Below are 27,165 nucleotides of genomic sequence, written 5' to 3'. Positions count from 1 at the left end.
TTCACTCAACGACCAGCAAGCTACAGTGCTGGACATCCTATGCCAAACAACTAGCAAGACAGGAACAAAACCCCACCCATTAGCAGAGAAGCTGCCGAAAATCATAATAAGTCCACAGACACCCCAAAACACACCACCAGATGTGGACCTGCCCACCAGAAAGACAAGATCCAGCCTCATCCACCAGAACACAGGCACTAGTACCCTCCACCAGGAAGCCTACACAACCCACTGAACCAACCTTAGCCACTGGAGACAGACACCAAAAACAACAGGAACTACGAACCTGCAGCCTGCAAAAAGGAGACCCCAAACACAGTAAGGTAAGCAAAATGAGAAGACAGAAAAACACACAGCAGATGAAGGAGCAAGATAAAAACCCACCAGACCTAACAAATGAAGAGGAAATAGGCAGTCTACCTGAAAAAGAATTCAGAATAATGATAGTAAAGATGATCCAAAATCTTGGAAATAGAATAGAGACAATGCAAGAAACATTTAACAAGGACCTAGAAGAAATAAAGACGAAACAAACAATGATGAACAACACAATAAATGAAATTAAAAATACTCTAGATGGGATCAATAGCAGAATAACTGAGGCAGAAGAACGGATAAGTGACCTGGAAGATAAAATAGTGGAAATAACTACTGCAGAGCAGAATAAATAAAAAAGAATGAAAAGAACTGAGGACAGTCTCAGAGACCTCTGGGACAACATTAAACACACCAACATTCGAATTATAGGGGTTCCAGAAGTAGAAGAGAAAAAGAAAGGGACTGAGAAAATATTTGAAGAGATTATAGTTGAAAACTTCCCTAATATGGGAAAGGAAATAGTTAATCAAGTCCAGGAAGCACAGAGAGTCCCATACAGGATAAATCCAAGGAGAAACACGCCAAGACACATATTAATCAAACTGTCAAAAATTAAATACAAAGAAAACATATTAAAAGCAGCAAGGGAAAAACAACAAATAACACACAAGGGAATCCCCATAAGGTTAACAGTTGATCTTTCAGCAGAAACTCTGCAAGCCAGAAGGGACTGGCAGGACATATTGAAAGTGTTGAAGGAGAAAAACCTGCAACCAAGATTACTCTACCCAGCAAGGATCTCATTCAGATTTGATGGAGAAATTAAAACCTTTACAGACAAGCAAAAGCTGAGAGAGTTCAGCACCACCAAACCAGCTCTACAACAACTGCTAAAGGAACTACTCTAGGCAAGAAACACAAGAAAAGGAAAACACCTACAATAACGAACCCAAAACAATTTAGAAAATGGGAAGAGGAACATACATATCGATAATTACCTTAAATGTAAATGGACTAAATGCTCCCACCAAAAGACACAGATTGGCTGAATGGATACAAAAACAAGACCCATATATTTGCTGTCTACAAGAGACCCACTTCAGACCTAGAGACACATACAGACTGAAAGTAAGGGGATGGAAAAAGATATTTCATGCAAATGGAAACCAAAAGAAAGCTGGAGTAGCAATTCTCACATCAGACAAAATAGACTTAAAAATAAAGACTATTAGAAGAGACAAAGAAGGACACTACATAATGATCAAGGGATCGATCCAAGAAGAAGATATAACAATTGTAAATATTTATGCACCCAACATAGGAGCACCTCAATACATAAGGCAAATACTGACAGCCATAAAAGGGGAAATTGACAGTAACACATTCATAGTAGGGGACTTTAACACCTCACTTTCACCAATGGACAGATCATCCAAAATGAAAATAAATAAGGAAACAAGCTTTAAATGATACATTAAACAAGATGGACTTAATTGATATTTATAGGACACTCCATCCAAAAACAACAGAATACACATTTTTCTCAAGTGCGCATGGAACATTCTCCAGGATACATCACATCTTGGGTCACAAATCAAGACTCGGAAAATTTAAGAAAATTGAAATTGTATCAAGTATCTTTTCTGACCACAACGCCATGAGACTAGATATCAATTACAGGAAAAGATCTGTAAAAAATACAAACACATGGAGGCTAAACAATACACTACTTAATAACGAAGTGATCACTGCAGAAATCAAAGAGGAAATCAAAAAATACCTAGAAACAAATGACAATGGAGACACAACAACCCAAAAGCAATGGGATGCAGCAAAACCAGTTCGAAGAGGGAAGTTTATAGCAATACAATCCTACCTTAAGAAACAGGAAACATCTCGAATAAACAACCTAACCTTGCACCTAAAGCAATTAGAGAAAGAAGAACAAAAAAACCCCAAAGTTAGCAGCAGGAAAGAAATCATAAAAATCAGATCAGAAATAAATGAAAAAGAAATGAAGGAAACGATAGCAATGATCAATAAAACTAAAAGCTGGTTCTTTGAGAAGATTGATAAACCATTAGCCAGACTCATCAAGAAAAAAAGGGAGAAGACTCAAATCAATAGAATTAGAAATGAAAAAGGAGCGGTAACAACTGACACTGCAGAAATACAGAAGTTCATGAGAGATTACTACAGGCAACTCTATGCCAATAAAATGGACAACCTGGAAGAAATGGACAAATTCTTAGAAATGCACAACCTGCCAAGGCTGAACCAGGAAGAAACAGAAAGTATGAACAGACCAATCACAAGCACTGAAATTGAAACTGTGATTAAAAATCTTCCAACAAACAAACGCCCAGGACCAGTTGGCTTCACAGGCGAATTCTATCAAACATCCAGAGAAGACCTAACACCTATCCTTCTCAAATTCTTCCAAAATGTAGCAGAGGGAGGAACATTCCCAAAATCATTCTACGAGGCCACCATCACCCTGATACCAAAACAAGACAAGGATGTCACGAAGAAAGAAAACTACAGGCCAATATCACTGATGAACATAGATGCAAAAATCCTCAACAAAATACTAGCAAACAGAATCCAACAGCACATTAAAAGGATCACACACCATGATCAAGTGGGATTTATTCCAGGAATGCAAGGATTCTTCAATATACGCAAATCAATCAATGTGATACACCATATTAACAAATTGAAGGAGAAAAACCATATGATCATCTCAATAGATGCAGAGAAAGCTTTCAACAAAATTCAACACCCATTTATGATAAAAACCCTACAGAAAGCAGGCATAGAGGGAACTTTCCTCAACATAATAAAGGCCATATATGACAAACCCACAGCCAACATCATCCTCAATGGTGAAAAACTGAAAGCATTTCCACTAAGATCAGGAACAAGACAAGGTTGCCCACTCTCACCACTATTATTCAACATAGTTTTGGAAGTTTTAGCCACAGTAATCAGAGAAGAGAAGGAAATAAAAGGAATCCAAATCGGAAAAGAAGAAGTAAAGCTGTCACTGTTTGCAGATGACATGATACTACACACAGAGAATCCTAAAGATGCTACCAGAAAACTACTAGAGCTAATCAATGAATTTGGTAAAGTTGCAGGATACAAAATTAATGCACAGAAATCTCTTGCATTCCTATACACTAATGATGAAAAATCTGAAAGTGAAATCAAGAAAACACTCCCATTTACCATTGGAACAAAAAGAATAAAATATCTAGGAATAAACCTACCTAAGGAGACAAAAGACCTGTATGCAGAAAATTTTAAGACACTGATGAAAGAAATTAAAGATGATACAAACAGATGGAGAGGTATACCATGCTCCTGGATTGGAAGAATCAACATTGTGAAAATGACTCTACGACCCAAAGCAATCTACAGATTCAATGCAATCCCTATCAAACTACCACTGGCATTTTTCACAGAACTAGAACGAGAAATTTCACAATTTGTATGGAAACACAAAAGACCCCGAATAGCCAAAGCAATCTTGAGAATGAAAAACGGAGCTGGAGGAATCAGGCTCCCTGACTTCAGACTATACTACAAACCTACAGTAATCAAGACAGTATGGTACTGGCACAAAAACAGAAAGATAGATCAATGGAACAGGATAGAAAGCCCAGAGATAAACCCACACACATATGGTCACCTTATCTTTGAAAAAGGAGGCAGGAATGTACAGTGGAGAAAGGACAGCCTCTTCAATAAGTGGTGCTGGGAAAACTGGACAGGCACATGTAAAAGTATGAGATTAGATCACTCCCTAACACCATACACAAAAATAAGCTCAAAATGGATTAAAGACCTAAATGTAAGGCCAGAAACTATCAAACTCTTAGAGGAAAATATAGGCAGGACACTCTATGACATAAATCACAGAACGACCCTTTTTGACCCACCTCCTAGAGAAATGGAAATAAAAACAAAAATAAACAAATGGAACCCAATGAAACTTCAAAGCTTTTGCACAGCAAAGGAAACCATAAACAAGACCAAAAGACAACCCTCAGAATGGGAGAGAATATTTGCAAATGAAGCAACTGACAAAGGATTAATCTCCAAAATTTATAAGCAGCTCATGCAGCTCAATAACAAAAAAACAAACAACCCAATCCAAAAATGAGCAGAAGACCTAAATAGACATTTCTCCAAAGAAGATATACAGACTGCCAACAAACACATGGAAGAATGCTCAACATCACTAATCATTAGAGAAATGCAAATCAAAACTACAATGAGATATCATCTCACACCAGTCAGAATGGCCATCATCAAAAAAACTAGAAACAATAAATGCTGGAGAGGGTGTGGAGAAAAGGAAACACTCTTGCACTGTTGGTGGGAATGTAAATTGATACAACCACTGTGGACAACAGTATGGAGGTTCCTTAAAAAACTACAAATAGAACTACCATATGACCCAGCAATCCCACTACTGGGCATATACCCTGAGAAAACCATAATTCAAAAAGAGTCATGTACCAAAATGTTCATTGCAGCTCTATTTACAATAGCCCGGAGATGGAAACAAGTGTCTAAGTGTCCATTCATCCGATGATGGTGTAAGTGTCCATCATCGGATGAATGGATAAAGAAGATGTGGCACATATATATAATGGAATATTACTCAGCCATAAAAAGAAACAAAATTGAGCTATTTGTAATGAAGTGGATAGACCTAGAGTCTGTCATACAGAGTGAAGTAAGTCAGGAAGAGAGAGACAAATACCGTATGCTAACACATATATATGGAATTTAAGAAAGAAAAAATGTCACGAAGAACCTAGGGGTAAGACAGGAATAAAGACACAGACCTACTAGAGAATGGACTTGAGGATATGGGGAGGGGGAAGGGTAAGCTGTGACAAAGCGAGAGAGAGGCATGGATATATATACACTACCAAACGTAAGGTAGATAGCTAGTGGGAAGCAGCCGCATAGCACAGGGAGATCAGCTCGGTGCTTTGTGACCGCCTGGAGGAGTGGCATAGGTAGGGTGGGAGGGAGGGAGATGCAAGAGGGAAGAGATATGGGAACATATGTATATATATAACTGATTCATTTTGTTGTAAAGCAGAAACTAACACACCATTGTAAAGCAATTATACTCCAATAAAGATGTTAAACAAAACAAAAAAAAACTAGTAGTGCCTGCGACAACCCCAAACTAGACAGTCTGATGGAGAAAGGATGAATAAATATAAAGTACAAATGTGAAAAGTCTTGAAATACAGGAAGACAGATTAAAAAGTCCACCCATCTATTAATAAGACAAGAATGGATTGGAACTCAAACTTATTGAAATGAAGGATGTCTCTTACCTGTGACCTACACATCTCCCTCAAGTGTAGTTTCTAGCAATGGTGGTATTTAAAATATGCAGTAACCAGGCCAGCACATGCACCAACCAGATGCCAGCTAGAAACAACCAGAAGGGGGAAGGGCTATCCCAGTATATAACTGCTGATTATTGGCTACGTCCTAGGAAAATCTTCTATAAATAGGGTGGATCACATATCTTGGTTTGTTTGGGAGTCTTGATATACGCCTGTTGTCTCTGTAATTAAAATAGTCCCCTTCAATGTCAAAAGCATCTGTTTGGACCAATGTGATCATCCTATCAAGGGTAATGTAAGAATATGTTAATTGCCGCATGTTTTGTGGTATTGAGGAACTGATGGTAATTTAGGTGTTCATCCTTTGGGGCAGGGGTCCCCAACCCCCAGGCCGTGGACTGGTAGTGGTTCATGGTCTGTTAGGAAACGGGCCACACAGCAGGAGGTGAGCGGCGGGCAAATGAGCAAAGCTTCACCTGCCGCTCCCCATCACTTGCTTTACCACCTGAAGCCCCCCCCCGCAACCATCTGTGGAAAAACAGTCTTCCACGAAACCGGTCCCTGGTACCAAAAAGGTGGGGGATTGCTGCTTTGGGGAACAGGTAACTGAGAGATAATTAAAATTCAGAAGCACTGAATAATTATACACAAAGTAACAGAGTTTTAAAATGTAATGTTGGTATTAATAGTATAAAATCTTCTTAAAAACACATTCATGCAGAACAGTATTACCTATTTACAAAAATGCATGCATATTTAAGGACATGTAAAGACACATTATCTGTGAGGGAAGGATACAGGGTGAGGTTTAGGGATGAAAGGTAAAAATAAAACCAAAGAGGGACCTTGCACGTACTGATGAGGACAATGTATTATGGAGCTGAAGAGTATAATTAATTCAGTTCTTGGCATCTACTATCCAAAAGGGGTTGAAGGGAGAGGGAGAAAGAAAAAGACGGGGACTCAATAGACTTTTTAAAAAAGTGAGTGAATGAAAACGTACTCCACAGTGAACCCTGGTTATAACGTGCCAATAAATTTTTTAAATGTGGCAAGATTAAAATGGATTGCTTGGCCTCTAATTTGGAAGAGAAGTCTAACCACAAAAAAGTACAGATGGCGTAAGAATGACACCATCATAGGACTGGGAGAGAAAGAAAATGTGCCTAGTATAAGAGCCCTGTAAAATTAAACAAGACATGCCATCTTGTGGACTCCTCCTGTCTCCAGGTCTGGATCTTGAGCTTGTTTCCAAATAAGAGCAGCAACAGCAGCAGCAACAACTAATATTTATTAAGAGTTTAATATGTACCAGGTACTATGCTAGGTACTCTATGTATATTATCTCATTTAGTCTTCTCAACAAACACATGAAGTGTTTATCACTCACATTTTACAGGTGAATTTAAAAAGTGAGGCAGGAAGAGATTAAGTAACTTTATAAAAGGTCACACAGTTAACTCTTTGCAAAGCCCAGACACTAAGTTAGGATGTTTGATTGCTAAGTGTAAGTTTTAAACCATCTTGCTATACTGTATCTTTGTAGAAAGTATGAACAACTGCTTTAGAAAAAAGTCTGTGAATTCAACTTGTTTGGGGGCTGGCTGGAATAAGCAATGCTGGGATAATGGTTGTAGAACAATCCTCAGGGATAATATATTCCAGAGGAAGAATTGGTCATTCTGTAGTTCTGCCACCATAGTCAGGGTCCCTATTTCTTACTATCATGATAGAGAACAAAAAATCCTTCATTTCCTTCAGATTCTTCTCTTTAAAATCTAAAGGTTATAAAGTAAAAAAGCAGTGTTTCACAATCTGTTATTCTGGAAAAAATAATTTATTAAAATGAAACAAAACAGTCGATTAACCCCAATGATGATAGCCACTGTTATGAACACTAGATTGACAAACACTCTACTTTCCCCCTATCTACCTGCAGGGTTTTTCTATCCCAAGATAATCTCACTAATTTTCCCTAGACACCAGTCAAGCTCTATTGGTCACACAACCCACTATTCATCTAATCATTTTGTGGTAAAATATATGTAACACAAAATCAAGCACCACTGGACAAACAACTTACTGTCTGTGTAGAGGTAAAATATATGCAACATAATATTTAACACTTTAACCATTTTAAAGTGTATGATTCAGTGGCATTAAGTACATTCACAATGTTGTACAACCATCACCAGTATCCATATCCAGAACTTTTTCATCATACCAAATAGAAATTCTATATACATTAAACAATAACTCCTCGCTCCTCCCCCCACCCCCCAGCCCCTGGTAACCTCTATTATACTTTCTGTCGCTACGAGTTTGCCTATTCTATATACCTCATATAAATGGAATTATAAAATATTTGTTCTTTGTGTCTTGCTTATTTCACTTAGCATAATGTCTTCCAGGTTCATCCATGTTGTAACAGGTATCAGAATTTCATTCCTTTTAAAGGCTAAATAATATTCCATTGCATGTACATACTACATTTTGTTTAGTCAACTGTCAATAGATATTTGGTTGTTTCAACATTTTTGCTATTGTGAATGCTGCTGCTACGAACACTGGTGTACAAGTGTCTGTTTGAGTTCCTGTTTTCAATTATTTTTGGTGTATATCTGGAATTGAATTGCTGGATCACATGGTAATTTTATGTTTAACAATTTGAGGAACTGCCCAACTGTTTTCTACAGCAGCTGTACCACGTTTTAAATTCCAAAAAGCATTGCCCAAGGTTCCAATTTCCCCACATCCTCATCAATGTTTGTCACCTTCATTTTTGGGGGGTTTTGGGATAGTAGTCATTCTGATGAATGTGAAGCGGTATCTCACTGTGGTTTTGATTTGGATTTCCCAAAGGCTAGTGATGTCAAACATCTTTACATGAGCTTATTGCCCATTTATATATTTCTTAAGAAATGTCTCTTCAAGTTCTTTGCTTATTTTTGAATCCGGTTGTTTTGTTGTTGTTGTTGTTGAGTTGTAAGAGTTCTTTATATATTTTGGGTGTTAATCCATTATCAGATATACGGTTTGCAAATATCTTCTCCCATTCTGTAGGTTATCTTTAACTCTCTTTATAGCATCTTTTGAGTCATAAAATTATTAATTTTGGTAAAACCCAATTAATCTTTTTTCTTTTGTGCCTGTGCATTTGGTGTCATATCGAAAAAATCATCACTGAATCCAATGTCATGAAAAAATTTCCCTATCTTTTCTTCTAAGAGTTTTAATCTTAGCTCTCATATTCAGGTGTTTGATGCATTTTTAGTTAATTTTTGTATATGATGTAGGGCAAGGATCCAAATTCATTCTTTTCCATGTGGATATCCAGTTTTCCCAACATCATTTGTTGAAAAGACTGTCTTTCCCCTCACTGAATGGTCTTGGTACCCTTTCAAAAATCATTTGGCCATATATGAGAGGGCTTATTTCTGGGCTCTCTATTCTGTTCCACAGCTCTATATATCTGTCCTTATGTCAGTACCACATTGTTTTGAATGCTGCAGTTTTGTACAAGTTTTGAAATCAGGATGTTGTGAGTCCCTCAACTTTGTTGTTTGTTTTCAAGATTACTCTGGCTAATAGGGAGTCCTTTGAGATTTCATATGAGTTCTAGGATGGGGTTTTCTATTTCTGCAAAAAGGCAGATGAGATTTTGATAAAGATTGCACTGAGTCTGCAGATCGCTTTGGATAGTACTGTCACCTTGACGATATTAACTCTTCTAATCCATGAATGCGGAATGTATTTCCACTTATTCATGCCTTTAATTTCTTTCAGCCAAATTTTGTAGTTTTCAATGTACAAGTTTTTGTCTCCTTGGTTATATTTATTTATGAGTATTTTATTATTTTTGATGCTATTGTAAATGGAAATGTTTACTTAACATCCTTTTCAGATTGCTCATGTATAGAAACTCAACTAATTTTATGTGCTGGTTTTGTATCTTGCAACTTTGCTAAGTTTATTATTAATTCTAAGTTTTTTTGGTGGAATCTTTAGAGTTTTCTACATATAAGATTGTATCATTTGTGAACAGAGACCATTTACTTCTTCCTTTCCTATTTGTATGCCTTTAATTTCTTTTTCTTGCCTAACTGTTCTGGATAGAATTTCCAACACTATGTTGAATAGAAGTGGTGAAAGCAAGCATACTTGTCTTGTTCCTGATCTTAGAAGAAAAGCTTTCAATCTTACATCATTGACTATGATGTACCCATATATGGATTCTTCATATATGACCTTTATCATGTTGAGCAAGTTCCTTCTATTCCTAGTTTACTGAGTGTTTTTAATGTGGAAAGGTGTTGAATTTTCTCAAATCCTTTTTCTGTATATTGAGATGATCATGTGGGCTTTTTTGCCTTTATTCTATTAATATGTTGTATCACATCAACCAGTTTTCTTATATTGAACCATCTTCACATTCTTGGAATAAACTGCACTTTGTCACGGTATATAATCTTCTTAATAGGCTGCTGAATTAAAACCATGTACCTCTATGATCACCATAGCTTTCTGTGTGGAGACAATTTCTAAATCACCACCACAGGGAATAAGACCCAAATAGAATCTAGCAGCTTCACTGGTTGGAGGAAATGGGGATCAGAGTTTGGGGAGGGTGAGGTTGCTGGAAGTTGCAGGGCAAAGTTCTGGAAAGGAGGAAGTTAGACAAAAAAAAGAAAAAAAAAAGAAAAAGAGCTCCAGGTATTTTTGCATGAGTCTTTCCAAGAGGCCATGTATACATTGAGTGGAACTCCACAAGGCTAGACAAATAAAAACTAGTAAGTTATAGGCTGAACAATTCTCAGAGTTCAGCAAGGCAGGGAGACTTTCAACTTTTGACCAACCAGAATTGAAATCCTCAGCGATTCACTAGGAAATTCAGTGGAGACCCACTTAGAACATTTGGAGGGCTCAACTATCGCCGAAGTGAACGCTACTTTCGACTCACCCTAGGAAAGCTTACAAACAGGTCTAAAGAGGTGAAACTGACCTGCAAGTTACTTAACTGCCTACCAAAACAAATTCAACAATGTAATATTAAAAATGTTAATGTAAGAAAACAAAATGCAGACACTGAACAATGTAACAATCACAACATCCAGAATCTAATTAAAAAAATTTAACATGCTAAGAAGCAAGAAAACATGACCTAGAATCAAGAAAAAAACTGGTCAATAGAAACAACCAGAAATAACAGAGGATGAAACTAGCAGACAAGGATGTTTAAAAGGCTATTATAACTATGTGGAAATAACTAAAGGAAGTCAAACATAATGTGAAAATGGAAGTTTTTCCCCCAGTCTTGAAGCAGCTTTTGACTTCATTTTGAGCTGATTTTTGTGCATGGTGTAAGACAGTAGGCCAGTTGCATTCTTTTGCATATGGCTGTCCAGTTTTTCCAACATCATTTACTGAAGATACTATCCTTCCTCCACTGTATATGCTTAGCTCCTTTGTCATAAATTAATTGACCATATATGCATGGGTTTATTTCTGGGCTCTCTATCCTGTTCTACTGATGAAAATGGAAGATTTTTTTAGGAAAATGAAACTTATAGGTTTGAAAACTAGAATATCTGGAAGGAAAAATATACTAGATGTGAGTAACAACAGATTTGATACCACAGAATAAAAGGTAAGTGAGAAGACATAATAGGGAAACCACAGTAACACGTGGGATAACAGGACATGGTTTAATATATATGTAACTAGAGTTCCAGAAGCAGAGGAAAAAAGGGAGATAGAAAAAAATGTCTGAAGAAAACAATTAGCTCAAATGTGATGAAAATATAAACAAACAGATCCAAGAAGCTCAACAAACCCCAATCAGGATAAATACAAAAGAAAAAAACAGTAAGACATATCATAATCACATTGCTCAAAACCATGTATAAAGAGAAAATCTTAAAAGTAGTTCACAGGGAAAAAGGACACCTTAAGTACAAAGGAATAAAGATAAGAACGACAATAGACTTCTCCTCAGAAACTATGCAAGCCATAAGTCAATGAAGCATCATCTTTAAAATGCTAAAAGAAAAATACAAGTTAACTTATAATTCTATGTCCAGTGAATACAGCCTTCAAAAAGTAAAGTAAAATAAACACTTTGTGAGCAGAACAAAAGCTGACAGAATGTGTCTTAAGCAGATTTACATTATGATAAATATTAAAGGAAATTCTTCAGGCAAAAACAAAATACTGAATGGAAACTTGGATCTCTATGAAGGAATGAATACCACCAGAAATCATAAATACACGGGTAAATGCAACTTAAAATAAAAAGAATGAACATAGATATACTAAGCAGCTGGATTGACCGTATTAGTAAGTAAACTTTGGAAAAAGGAATATTACAAGGGATAAAAAGGGGCATTTCCTAATAAAAAAGGAGTCAATTCGTAAGAAGACGAAACACTAGATATGAATGTACCCAATAACAGAATTTGAGTATCAATGAAACAAAAACTGAAATGAGAAAAAGGCAAGTCAAAAAGGACTATTGTAGATTTCAACATTTCTCCCTCAGTAATTGATAGAACAAGTAAACAGAAAAGTCAGTAAAAATATAGAACACTTGAACAACACTAAGAATGAACTTGACCTAATTTACATTTACTGAACAACATACTCAGCAACTATAAACATTCTTTTGTAGTGCAAAGGGAATGTTCACAAGGATTGATGGTAGGTCAAGAAAGTCAGTCTCAATAAATTTCAAGACAGAAATGAATTAGAAATCAACAAAAATAACTGTATTAGTCTTCTTGGGCTGACATAACAAAATACCACAGAGTGACTTAACAGAAATTCTGTTCTGGAGGCTAAGGAAGTCCAAGATCAAAGTACCAGCAAGACAGATTTCATTCTAAGGTCTCTTCTCTTAACTTGTAGGTGGCCACCATCTTGCTCTCTGGTCCTGTGACTGCTTTGTTACACACAAAGAGAGAGTGAGCTCTCTGGGTCTCTTTCTATAAGGACACTAATTCTATAGGATCGGGGCCCCATCATCATAACTTCATTTAACCTTAATTACTTCAGTAAAGGCCCTGTCTCCAAATGCAGTCACATTAGAGATTAGGGCTTCAACATGTGAATTTTGGAGGGACACAAACACTGTCCTCAAAAATAAGATATCTAAAAAATCCCTAAATGTTTGGAAAACAAATAACCTATGAGTTAAGGATGAAATTATAAGGGAAAATAGAAAACATTTTAGTTGAATGACAAATCAAAATATATTAAAAACTGTGGGAAACAATAAAAAACTAAATAAATGAAGATACACCATGTCCTGGACTAGATGTCTTAGTACCTTTAAGATATAATTCTCTCTAATTCAAAATGGATTTTTATTTATTTATATATTTTTATTGATGTATAGTTCATTTACAATGTTGTGTTAATTTCTGCTGTAAAGTGATTCAGTTATACATACATATATATATATATATATATATATACACACACACACACACATTCTTTCTCATATTCTTTTCCATTAGGGTTTATCACAGGATATTGAATATAGTTCCCTGTGCTATACAGTGGGATATTGTTGTTCATCCATTCTATGTATAACAGTTTGGATCTGCTAATCGCAAACTCACAATCTATCCCTCCCCTCCCCTCCCTCCCCCTTGGCAACCACAAGTCTGTTCTCTATGTCTATGAGTCTGTTTCTGTTTCGTAGATAAGTTCATTTGTGTCATATTTTAGTTTACACATATAAGTGATAGCATATGGTATTTGTCTCTTTCTGACTTACTTCACTTAGTATGATAATCTCTAGATCCATCCATGGTGCTGCAAATGGCATTATTTCATAAAATGGATAATTTTAATGCAATCCCAGTCAAAATCCAACAGAGATGTATTTGTAGAAACTGACAAGCTGGTTCTAAAATTTACATGGAAATTAATACTCTGGGGTGGTTTTTTTTTGAAACTTATATTATTAAAGTTCTAGAACAGTCAAAACATTTTTGAAAAGAAACAAAATTGGAAGACTCACACTTTATTTCAAGGTTTACTATAAAGCTACATTTGTCAACATACTATGGTATTTGTATAGAGAAAGACAGGATAATGGAATCAAATTGAGATCAATATTGGGCCCACATATAAATGGTCAACTGATTTTTGATACAGATAATAATGTATTTCAATGGTGAAAGGATGTTTTCAATAAGTGTTGAGACAACTGCGTATCTATACGAGATAGAGATAAAAATGAATTTTAATGATTAACTCAAACACAAGCAAAATAAATTAATTTGAAATGTATCTTGGAACTAAATGTAAAAGCTAATCTATAACATTTCTATTAGAAAACATAGAAGAAGATGTTCTTTACCCTGGGGTACTTAAGATTTCTTAGACATTACACAAATAGCACAACCATAAAAGAAAAAAAAAAAAAAACTTGACAAACTGTTCTTCATAAAACTTAAAGCCTTCTACTCTTCAAAACACAAACCCTACGTCCCAAAAAGGAAAGGCAAGCCAAACTGAAAGAAAATATCTGCAACACATATACATGACAAAGGACTTGTGCCCAGAATATATAAAGAACTCTTACAATCCAATAATAAGAAAACAAACAATCCAATAAAAATGGGTAAACGACTTAAACAAATACTTCAGAATATATATGAATGGCCAATAAACATATAAAAATATGCTCATCATCATTAGTTATCTGGGAAATGCAAACAAAAAACCACTCCACAACCCCTACGATGGCTAAAATAAAAAGGAATGATAATATCAAACGTTGGCAAATGTTGGATGTGAGATAACTGGAACTGTCATACACAGCTGATAGAATTGTAAAATGACACACATACTTTGGAAAAGTTTGGCAGTTTCTTTTAAAGCTAAACACACACTTACCCATAAAACCCACCAAACCCACTCCCAATTATTAGGTATTTAATCAAGGCAAATTAAAACACGTGTTTACACAAAGAGTTGCATATGAATACTCACAGCAGATTTATTTTTAATAATCAAAACCCAGAAACCCAAAAGTCCATTAATAGGTAAATGGATAATCATAATGTGGTATATTGTGGTATATTTACACAATGAAATACTACTCAGTAATAACAAATAAATGCATAGATGAGTGAAAGAAGCCTAAATACACTCTATATGATACCATTTCTATGACGTTCTATATTAGGCAAAACTCATCTACAGTGTTAGAAATCAGATCAGTGGTTGCCTAGAGGATGGGGTGAAAGGGCCCACTGCAGGAACACACAGAGAATTTTCTAAAGTGATGAGTCATGATTACACATGTGTATATTATTCGCCAAACTCCTTAGAACTTTACACTTAAAATGAATGCACTTTATTACATGTCAATCATACTGCAATAAAATTGATTTAAAAATGAATCTGGTAATTCTTAAGTGTGAAAATGCAAGTATCCTAAGCAACTATCATTGACTCTTATTATTAATCAATAATAAAAGACAGTCTAAAGTTACTTGAAGCACCGATTATTTGGTGATAATTGGGCAAAAAATGTGATTACAGTACCCTACTTCTCACACAGTATCTTTTCAATGCAAATATGATAAAATGATTTTGTTTTAAATTCTAAGCACAGTCTCAAGATGTTAATGTGAATGAAAGTTGAAAGTTAAAAAGAACTGAAAAATGCTGATATAGAAGATGAAGTTTAAACTCAAAATCCTTATAACCTACCTTTCTAGCCAGCTTTGGACCCTCCCTGCTCTACACTATACAGTAACAACAAAACTTAATAATTGCCCTCACCAAAGAAGATCTACAGATGTCAAATAAGCACATGAAAAGATGCTCCACATCGTATGCCATCAGGGAAATGCAAATGAAAACAACAATCGGATACCACTACTCACCTATCAGAATAGCCAAAATTCAGGACACTGATAACACCAAATGCTGGTGAGGATGTGGAGTTACAGGAACTTTCACTGACTGCTGGTGGGAATGCAAAATGGTACAGCCACTTTTGTTTCTTACAAAACTAAACATACTCTTACCATATGATCCAGCAATTGCGTTCCTTGGTATTTACCCAATGGAATCAAAAACTTATGTCCACACAAAAACCTATGCATGAATATTCACAGCAACTTTATTCATAATTACCCAAACTTAGAGGAACCAAAACTCCTTCAGTAGATGAATGGATAAAGTGTAGTACATCCAGAGAATGGAATATTATTTAGCACTAAAAATAAATGGACTATCAAGCCATGAAAAGATGTGGGGATCCTTAAATGCATATTACTCAGTGAAAAAAGCCTATCTGGAAAGGCTACATACTGTATGATTTCAACTATATGACACTCTGGAAAAGGCAAAGATCAGTGGTTACTAGGGTTAGGAGGGAAGAGAGGGATATATAGGTGAAGCACAGAGGATCTAAGGTAGTGAAAATAGTCTGTATGATACCATAATGATGGACATAGGTCATTATACATTTGTACATTCCCACAGAATGTACAACACCAAGAGTGAACCCTAGTATGAACTATGGACTTTGGGTATTTACAATGGGTCAATCAATGTAGGTTCATCAATTGTAACAAATGTACCTCTCTGGTGGGGGATGTCAATAATGGGGGAGGCTATGCATATGTGGGGATGGGAGATATGGGAAACCTCTGTACCTTCTCAATTTTGCTGTGAAACAAAAACTGCTCTAAATAAAGAAAGTCTTAATTAAAAAAAAATAATAATTACCACCTCCCTGCTTTTCACCCTTACACACACACAGCTGTTCCATGTCTCCAAGATTTTCGATGTCTTCTTCCTTTTGCCTAGAAACATATTTCACTGAAATTACTTGTTTAATTAGCTCTTTACACTATTGCAGTAATTATCAATAGTTCCAATGATGAATAAAGTTGCTATAAACATCCATGCACAGGGGATTGGCTTTTTTTCATTTTTGTATCTCCTGTGCCCACCCAGTACCTAGGACACACCAACTGAGCACATACTTGCTCAGTTGGTGGCAAGCGACTGTTAAAGCCATTGGAAGTAACACCTAAGCCAGGAATTCCTAACATTTCTAATTCTGGGGAAATGCAGCAACGTTAATAACGTCTCTGTGAGCCTCCAGTAGGCTTTTTCATAACCTGAAAAAGAAGGCACAAAAGGAAAGGAGGGAAATATAGAAGGGGAAACCCAATGTCCCTAAAATGCCTATGACATAGGTTACCCTGCCTTTCCTGGATGACTCAACTCTTGCTCCTCTGAAATCTATTTTCCACACAGCAGCAGTAATGACAGGCACCATTTAATTAATTAAATGAGTTATCTTTGGTAAACTGATTAGAAGAGTGCCTGATACAGAATCAACACTATAAAAGTATCTGTAAAACAAAACAAAACAAAACCCCCATTTAATTCTCACAAGTCTGAATAGGTGCTGTTAATACTCTCATTTTATAGCTAAGGAAATCAAAGTATATAGAAGTGAGGTAACTTGCCCAAGGCACATAGCTAGTAACACAGGTATTCTGGCTCTTAATCACTATGCTTTACTGCTCACTGCAATTATATTAAAATTCAGTTCTCTTTGTATCCACAGTGCCTGGCACAGCAACATGCGCTACAGTCATTGCTCAATAAATATGGAGATTGAAAGAAAGAAAGAGTGAATGATTCAAACAAGTGATTCAAGAGGTTAAATGACTAGGCATCTTTTCACCCAAAACTATTATATTCTCTGGAGACTCTCTGGTCCAAAGATGAAATATGTCAGTTGTTATTTGTTACTTCTCCCAAAAGAGAGTAACATGACAAAGAGAGAAAGAGGGAAAATCTTAAACCTCAAAGGAACAGAAAGACAGTGCAGCAACAAAAAATGTATTACGCCCATGGTCCGTCTCTGTCCATCCTGGTGCCCCATCTGATGGAGGCGACAAAGAATATGGCCTGTGTGAATGAAAAAAATACTGCCTGCAACACTGTAAACAAAGGTTGTTGCAGCCATCGAGCCATCACATTATAGCTGCCCGTGACAGTGAGCCCTGAGGAAACTCAGGATGGAAGCAGCACGCCTGCCATCAAGCAGTCAGCCACCACAGCCACCTCCAGTGATGTACCCTGAGGAGACTCCGGGTGAGAAAGCCCAGGATACTGGCCCCAGATAGCTGAGGTGCATGTCAAAGGAATGATTTCAATGAGCCCAGACTTTTGCATCTTCCCATACACAGAAAAGCACTAAATTCCTTAACTTGAGATGTCTGGTTTTCTTTACTTAACAGTAACCTTTTGATGTTCTGACTACCTGGTCTTTGTTGCAAGAACTCCTATGTGTCCTGGCTCCTCCCTTACCCCTTCAGAGCAGACTCTCAGAGCTATCTGAGAGGCTGTGTCCCAGGCTTAAGTCCAATTTTGTCTGCTAAATAAAACTTAACTCTCGACTTTTAGGTTGTGCATTTTTTTTTTTTTTCAGTCAATACAGACCAAAGATGTTTCAGGCAGTACATGCCAGGACATACATCTGGGCCTCTTTTTATTGCTCCTAAGTTTCTCTTTCAAATATCTAGGTAGGCATTTGATCTACCTATTCCTGATCCCTCCAGAATTTGGCTTTTCCAGCTGGCTCTCCTGTGGACTTGATGGTTTATTGCCACCAGATTACAACTAGTTATACTAATTATCGTTTTAATTTGTTCTCTGTTTCCAAATTATTTGTGCTTTTTGTCTCTCTGCTGCAGTATGACTTTGTTAATGTTACTAGCCGTATTACTTATATCCTGTCTATTTTATAAGATTGTTGTCTCCTGCATTACCCCAGGCCCCCAACAAAATTAGTGATGTCTTGAGAGTTAAACCTATATAACTCTATACAGAATAATTGTAATAGTGCAACTCTAGGTATGGGAAGAAGCAACAAGGGAAAACATTTCCTGGATCATAATAAACTAGTAAGACGGCGGATCCAGAGAATTTTAAATTATCAACAGGGCCTAATCCAGAAATTGGCACCTTGAGTGGCATATCAACAGAATCTTTGCCTGATCTAGGAATGAGCCTTCCTAGCACTGTGGGACAAAAATCAGTCATGAAATGTCTCCCAAACGTTGGGAATTTATGACCAAGGGGAGGGACTGCGTGTGAAAAGTGTTGCCTGCCATTTTGGTAAACAAAGGATGTTGTAACCATCAAGCCATCAAATCACAGCTGCTCCTGACAATGAGCCCTGAGGGAACTCAGGATGGAGACAAAGGGGCTGACCCACCGCCAAGCCCTGAGCCACTGCAGACACGCCCAATGGTGCAGCCTGAGGGGACTCAGGATGGGAAAGAACAGGATACTGGCCCTAGATAGCTAAGGTGTGTATCAAAGGAACGCTTTCAATGAGCCCAGACTTGCATCTTTCCATACATAGAAAAGCCCTAAATTCCCTAACTTGGGATATCTGGTTTTCTATCATTAACGGTAATCTTTTGATGTTCTGACTACCTGGCCTTTGTCTCAAAACCCCTATATATTCTGGCTCCTCCCTTACCTCTTGGGAGCAGTCCCTCAGAGGTATCTGAGAGGCTGTCTTCTGAGCTTGAAGTCCTCAGAAAGAATGCCAAATAAAACATTTAGATTGTGCATATTTTCTCAACATTTAGATTGTGCATTTTCTTCAGTCGACAGCATCCTTATTCTCTCACTCCAGGATAAGCCCTTTTGCAAGCACTGAATTTGTATATCCGGTCTCTACTAGATCAGGTCTCTACTTGCTCCCTTGCTTTCAAAATGTTTCGATCTCTTAATTTTTGCCTGATATTACAATTTATACCCTATCTGTTGCCCTCTTATCAATTTTCTCTTATTCTGCTGCTTCTTGCCCAATATATGGTAAGCTGTGCATAGCAACAGGCATGAAAACACCATAGTTTTGTACAAGGGGAGAAGGACATTATCTAATTCGTTTCTAAGACACTTCCTAAAGGCACTGAGTATTTCCTTTGGTCTTCTGTCTGAAATGTTCCACTGAGTCTGACTCTACTGGGAACGTATCTTATGAAGGTCCATAAGTCTCTGGATATTCTACCTCTTGAGGATAGTTAGCACATGCCTACCATAATTATCCTCCTACTGAACTGCAAAATTCTTAAAAATAGGGATCGTTTCTTATTCTTTATCCTAGTATCAATGATTCCTAATCATAGTGTACATAGTAAACACTAAATGAATATTTTTAAAAACAGCTTCCCTTTATTTCTGAGCCTCCTGAAACCAAGTTTGTTCTGATTCAATCAAGCAAGTATAGATAGTTTTCCTCAATAAATAATTGTGCATTTACTCAAATACAATCATTGGCTACTTTGTTGCCTAGTCACATGGCTTTACAAAATGTTTCTATAGTTGAGCATCTATCAGCTTGCCTTTCTACTTCTATCTTGAAAAAATTCTCAGTAAGATTGATCCTTGAAGCAATCTTTAGAGACACATTCTTTGTATCATATACTTTTCTCACTCTCTGTGTTTTTCCACTTATTCCATCTCCTTGTTTCTGGAATGTTAGTCAGTTTCCTACCGTTATATCACATTAGGACCAAACTGATTCTTCTTTCTCAAATTGTATTTAGTGGAGAACCTTGTTTATGACTTTTTGAAAGCTGAAATAGACCATGTTACTGGTTATCTTTATATAACAACATCCTATTATACTTTTCTGATATTCATCAATTTGCCTAGTCCTTTCAAGAACATTTACTGACCACTTTGTGTCATGTACCAGGCAAGGCATTAGGAAAACAAGAGATGAAATATACATATCCTTTTAATCAGAAGAGCTCAGACTGAAGTAGAGGGAAGAGGAGACACAAGTAAGGAAGCAAATATAGAAATAACGCTATTTTTTTCTCTCTGTGTTCCCACGGGACTCTGTGATCTTTCTAGGATCGTTCAGAGCCTGGATTTTTAAGTCACATAGACCTGGATCCAATTCTTTTTTTTTTTTTTAACATCTTTATTGGCGTATAATTGCTTTACAGTGGTGTGTTAATTTCTGCTTTATAAAAGTGAATCAGCTATACATATACATATATCCCCACATCTCTTCCCTCTTGCATCTCCCTCCCTCCCACCCTCTCTATCCCACCCCTCTAGGTGGTCACAAAGCACCGAGCTGATCTCCCTGTGCTATGCAGCTGCTTCCCACTAGCTATCTATTTTACACTTGGTAGTGTATATATGTCCATGCCACTCTCTCACTTTGTCCCAGCTTACCCTTCCCCCTCCCCGTGTCCTCAAGTCCATTCTCTAGTAGGTCTGCACTGGATCCAATTCTTAACTCTGCCACTTAAAGAGTTGTGTGATGAGAGTCAAGGTTTTCTCCTTTGCAAAATGGGATAATAACCATTTATTCCTTGCTGGGAGTAGATGAGACAAAGTGCTTAGTTTGGCAATACATGACAGACAATAAATGGTGTCTGAGATTCATAATAAGGGGGCATCTAGCCTGGGTAAAGAAGGCTTCCTGGAGGAGGTGACTCTTGAATTGAATCTTAATCAATGAATGAATAGGAATCAATGAATAGGAAGGGGAAGGAATCAAGATGGAATCTTAGAGAAAGGTTAAGTTTTCACACCAGCATTGAGAACTTTTCATGATCCAGTCTCTACCTATCTTAGCAACCTCTTCTCCCTTAACTCTCCTAAATGAACCCTTCCTTCTATCCAGGCTGGTTTATTCACTCATCTCAGAATATGCTTACTTATTTTCTTTTCTCTATTTCTCCTTAAGCCATCCTTGGTTGTGGCACTAGCCTAAAGCTTGTCTATAAGAGCAACATAAGTTCCACCTTCTTGTAATTGATCAGTCTGGCCCCCACCAATGCCTCCATTCTTTCACCTTTTCTAGCACAGGGTTAGATTAACATACCTCTCTACACACTTCCTTTGTCCTCCTATTACATTCATGCTCATCACAGTCCTTAACCATCTGCACCTCTGCACTGAGATTTAACTTTTTACATGTGAATGTCATATCTCCATCAGAACATAAATTCAATGAGGGCTAGACGTCACATAATCAAAAGAGAAAATAGGGGGCTTCCCTGGTGGCGCAGTGGTTGAGAGTCCGCCTGCCAATGCAGGGGACACGGGTTCGTGCCCCGGTCCGGGAAGATCCCACATGCCACGGAGCGGCTGGGCCCGTGAGCCATGGCCACTGAGCCTGCGTCTGGAGCCTGTGCTCCTCAACGGGAGATGCCACAGCACTGAGAGGCCCGTGTACCGCAAAAAAAAAAAAAAAAAAAACCAAAAAATAAAAATAAAAAGAGAAAATAGGGCAAGGATACAGCACTTTATTCTCAGCTCTATTTGGCATATGAAGGGTCAGAAAACTGTTAGCACCAGTCTCGGGGTTAAACACAAAGCACACGGCAGGTCTGTAGAGGCTTAGATGCTTGGACTTTATGAGGTTTTTGTTTTTAGGTTCTCACCTTGATACGCTGTCAGCTCTGTCAATAGAAAACTATAAAAACTTTCCACTGCGGATTGTGTTAGTCATAGGATGCCTCAAATCATTCTGGAAATAAGGCATGATATAACAAAATAAAGGTCAGGAGAAAGGCTGGGAGCCAACTCCTTAGACATAGCTACTATAGTGGGAGGTAGTATATGGAACACTATAATCAACAGATCTGGGTTAAATTCCTGGCTTTTGAAACTTACTGGCTTTAGAACTTGGGCAAATCCTTAACCTCTCTGAGAGACAATTTCCTCAATTAATAATGTGGATTAATCACCATTCACGGTGGTTGTGAAGAAAAAAAATTTATATATATATAAAAAGTAACTAGCACACTGCCAGAAAGAGAATACTTCCTTAATTATTCATTATTAAAACACTGTACCAACCCATTACCCTCTGCAACTCCTTTAAAGAAAGTAGAAAAATAGAGATTCTGTTCCCTCTTTAAAGGTGGTAATCGGGAGCAACTTGCCGAAACTCACTGATAACTCAGTCCTGAACAAGGAATCCTAATATCCAACATGAAGTAGGGTTGTCTTTATGGCCAATATGTACCTGTTACAGTGAAAAAAAGCTAAATTAGATTCTTGTCATACTTCTTAGAGTAACTGAGTCTTTCCAACATTAAAAACTCTCAATTTGATAAAAGTGGGAGGCTTCGAGACTATAATCAAGCTGGATGCCCATAGAAAGAAGAGTGTTCCATAAAGGATAAAAAGTAAACTCTTCAAACCCTTGAGGGCATTTCATTTGAGATTGTGATTGATTCTTCAGACCACCTACTGCTGGTTCAAAATGGCAGGAACCATAAAACAACACATGGCCAAAGAATCATGAACTCTTGGAAGTGGAAGAAACTTACAAAGTCGCCCAGCCTAAGCCTCTCCTTACATGGCTGAGGAAGTAGGCATAGGATAGATGTCAAGCTATGTACCAAGCTTTCTTTTGCCTCACCAGATACTCACTTCATAGTCATAACTTCCCCAAGATTTTATTTCCCTTGCAGTAAGCAAGATCAGACAGAATAGGTTCATTTGCCTTGCAAAATGGGCCTAAACACTGGAATTACCCAAGACTCTTGCCCCTGACAGAACACTGACACAAAAAGGCAAAAGTATGTACATCCTTGCAGTTACCTGATTAAACTATCAGGTCCCTACAAAGGACACTGTACTGAAACAAAGAGTGACAATGCTGACTACAAACAGAGATGCATACTTGGAACTATAGGCTTTTCATATTTCTTCTATAGAAAGAAAGAACACTATGGGACTACCAAAATTACTGGAAGCTTCTAGTGGTGATAACTGACTTCTTCCCTATGCATCTTCATGATGGCACAGTGAGGAAAAGCCGAGTTAGACTGTGAGACTTCTTAGGAATACCACATACCAGGTAACTAGCTTTGGGAGGTGATAAACAGAAACTTGGAACCTTGTTAAATGAACCAATCAAACTTCAAATGACTGTTTTTATCCAAGTTTGTGGCTCTACTCATCTAAACTTTTAAGTTTATCAACTTATATGAGTAAAACATGAAAATGCTTAGAAAAAATTAAAAGTCACTAGGTGAATAAATTCATTCATTTTTGAATAAATGCACATACAAAACAGAAATGAAACAACTCTGAGGTGAGACACATTAGCATATACAAGTATTCTTAATCAGTCCTTTAACGTTTGTCCTAATTCTAATAATGCAGAAAAATGGTAACACTAGGAACTTCAGGTCTGCAAGATCAATAGGATCAGAAATTTCAGTGAATAGTGAGCTGAACATTAATCAACACTGTTATGTAAATACCAAAAAAGGTGAAGTGATATTACACTAAACTTTTAAAATATTTAGTGACTGGAATATGCAAGAGAATATCAGAGTTCTGCTCTGCTCCAGTCAGGAGATCCTGAAAATACTGTGGATACTGCAGCAAAAGGACCATGTCAAAATACATTAAATCCTTAAGCAAGAGACAAGAATCAAACTTCAAATCACATCACAAGAGAGCTAATGTAACAACTAGGGATATTTAGGCTGTAGAAGAGACAAAACAGGAGAACAACCAGATGCCTTTAAATACTTGCAGGGCAATCAGAAAATGAACTACCATTGTTTCAGTTGGCCCTAGGAGAAGAACAAGTACCAATGGATGAAAAGTACAGAAAAACAGATTCTGGTTTAACAATAATTTTCCATGTTAGCCTCAAAAGTCAATAACCATTAACAGGGAGAGAAGGAGAAATTTACATAAAATAAGAAAAATGTACCTAAGAGACTTGGGCACACTGAATGAGCCTTTGACAAAAGTTTAGGAGATCGTATGAAGCATGACATTAAACCATGCAGATTAGTAATAAATTACACTCTCATAAGTAAAGCTGATTTCCAATTTTTTTATAACAAGCAAGAAGACAAAGCATGGATGATTCAGAAAGCCATATTTGGGCTTCCCTGGTGGCGCAGTGGTTGAGAGTCCGCCTGCCGATGCAGGGGACACGGGTTTGTGCCCCGGTCTGGTAAGATCCCACATGCCGCGGAGCGGCTGGGCCCGTGAGCCATGGCCGCTGAGGCTGCGCGTCCGGAGCCTGTGCTCCGCAACGGGAGAGGCCACAACAGTGAGAGGCCCGCGTTAAAAAAAAAAAAAAAAAAGAAAGCCATATTTTATGAAAAATAATCTATGAGTGGTGGTCAAGCTACTGCAAAATTCCAGATGGGAAAAGATAGACTGGTCTAAGTAGTGACGATGGAAACAGAAAGGAGTGAAAGACTTAAAAAATTATTTCCGATAGAGTTCATGGTACTTGATGAGTTGTTGGAGACTCTTGAAATAACAGTATTTAGCAGTATTTACTGTGTTAACCTAACCATTTATCTACTAACAATAAAAACAACAATAGTAGTGAACACACAGTGCTTAGCACACAATGTTCTAAATATTTTACATAGATTAACTGATTTCATTCTCATAACCAGAGGAAGCGTACTCTATTATCATGCACATTTTACATATGAGAAATTAAGTCTTACATCAGTAAAGTTAGTTAATAAATATCAAAGAACTAGTAAGAGGTTAGATACCATTTTTGGACCTACATAAGCCCAAAGCTAAAGCTCTTAATTGATACACTAGACAGCTGTAAAGGAAAGGCAACAAAAGCCAAAGTGGGCAGCATGTAGTACTATTAAGAGCCTAGTGGAGTGAAATGCATCAGGAGATAAAAGCACTGTAGGTGAAAGTGAGGATTTGGTAGTATCGGAATCACATGACGGGCTTGTGGGAAGGAAGGAAGGGATGAAAAGGACCAAAGAAACATCTGTATTGAATCCAAATTCACAGAGGTGGGTCCTAGGAATTAACCTTTTTTTAAAAAAAAAAAAAAAAGAAAAACCAAAAAACCTTGGATAATTTTGAGGCGAAACCAGCTTTGGGAACATCTGTAGCAGATCTCTAAGGTCTCTTTCTGGTTTAACATTCCAGTTGACCGTCTAAATGAATTTCCCAGAAATGAAAGGAGGGAGGGAGGGATACTAGCACCAAGAAAACGGCTATGCATTTACAGTACACCCCGTTTATGCTCCCATTTTTACTAAACTGTCTCTCATAGAAACAAGGATAGAGCAGGCAAACGGAAGGAAGGGTGTGGTGTTCATGGGTGCTGGCTAAAAAGCAGGCTTTCCCCCAGGATTTTCTAGTACCGTTAGCAGAAAGAAACTTCCTGACTATAAATATATGTGGTAACCCGACTGCAAAATGAGGTGGATCCCTCAGATCCGTCTCAGGCTAACGCTGGATGCCAATATAGCCTTCTATGTGCTCACAAGCGTAGCAGGAAATATCTTGGTTGGGGCCTGCCTTCTCCAAGGCCAAAAGAATCTGGCTCTGCAGAAGAGGTGTCCGCTCTGCAATTACAGCCTCAAGTACCCTACTCCCAGCGATGATCATTTCTGCACATACCTGAGGGTCCTCTAGTGAGATTGATCTCCTCCTCAGTAACCAAGCAATTCACTCTTCCGTTCATATTTTACTCTTGTCTGGCTTCCCAACCTGGGTCAGCGAGGGCTCGCGCAAGCGAAGGTGAAAATCACCCCGGCGGCGGCCACAGCATCGCACTTTCGGTTTCAGTAGCCCCTGAACCGGAAGAGGAAGCAAGGAGAGCGGCGAGCGCCAGGAATGCTGGGAGTCGTGGTTCTGGCTGCCGTTCTGAGGCGTTATCTCACCTGGTGGTCAAAACAAACTGTGAGGTGAGTAGGGAGCGCATTTCTATCCTGGGTAGGGATAGGGAAGGTAAGAGACATAAATGAATTGATATTGTCAAGGAAAAATGAAAACTAAGATCTCCTGCCATCTCAGAAAATCTTACCGAATGTAGAAAAAAAATTATTCAGTAAGCCCTGAACCAGACTGGGATGGGTGTCACAGGCAATTGCTAATGCGATTGCAAAGAAAGAATCTCACCCTTTTTTATAGACAAGCAGATACAATCCATTACGTGCATGTTCTCATGTAAGAGTACTACGTAACCACACCGGTTGCTATACCTTCTTTGGTAGGTCACGCTTGGGGTAGCCATTTGTGTTCGTTAATTGCCATTATCGAAGGGAAAAAGAAAACTTTTCTATTTCTCTGACAAGAGGGTACTTTTAGCTTGGAGCAACGAGCCTAGGCTAACTTCCATGGTGCGAGGATATGGGGCACTATCTTCCTGGATGTTTAGATTTCAAAGAGTTGGCTCCCAGGACCTTAAGAAAAACTTTACTGAGTTGTACCTGGTAAGAGGCTTGTTTAGCTTTTAAAAAGACTTATATACATATAAAAGAGACATAGGAAGGATTTATAATTACAAATTTGTTCAAGAAAATTCTCTATGAAAGGGGAGAGGGGTAAAGGTCTCTTCCTTTTGGTAACAGGGAAAATTCAATCTTTTTTTTTTTTTTTAAGTCCCTGCAGTAAGACTGGTAAACACAGT

The 27,165-nt window shown here is 37.6% G+C and overlaps 1 protein-coding gene across 1 annotated transcript in view; it reads right to left on the bottom strand.

Annotated features, from left to right (window-relative positions):
- Positions 1 to 26,318, bottom strand: part of SYNJ2BP (synaptojanin 2 binding protein) — a 44,266-nt gene extending 17,948 nt beyond the window's left edge. Inside the window, exon 1 of the mRNA XM_067731947.1 lies at positions 26,154 to 26,318. Within this exon, the coding sequence (XP_067588048.1) occupies positions 26,154 to 26,217 (64 nt within the window). The 5' untranslated portion in view covers positions 26,218 to 26,318. The remainder of the gene's footprint in view (positions 1 to 26,153) is intronic.
- Between the last annotated feature and the right edge of the window lie 847 nt (positions 26,319 to 27,165).

The sequence above is a fragment of the Pseudorca crassidens genome, chromosome 1 (assembly GCF_039906515.1).
Source record: "Pseudorca crassidens isolate mPseCra1 chromosome 1, mPseCra1.hap1, whole genome shotgun sequence".
Lineage (NCBI taxonomy): Eukaryota > Metazoa > Chordata > Mammalia > Artiodactyla > Delphinidae > Pseudorca > Pseudorca crassidens.
This window is presented reverse-complemented; position numbering and strand designations above follow the sequence as displayed.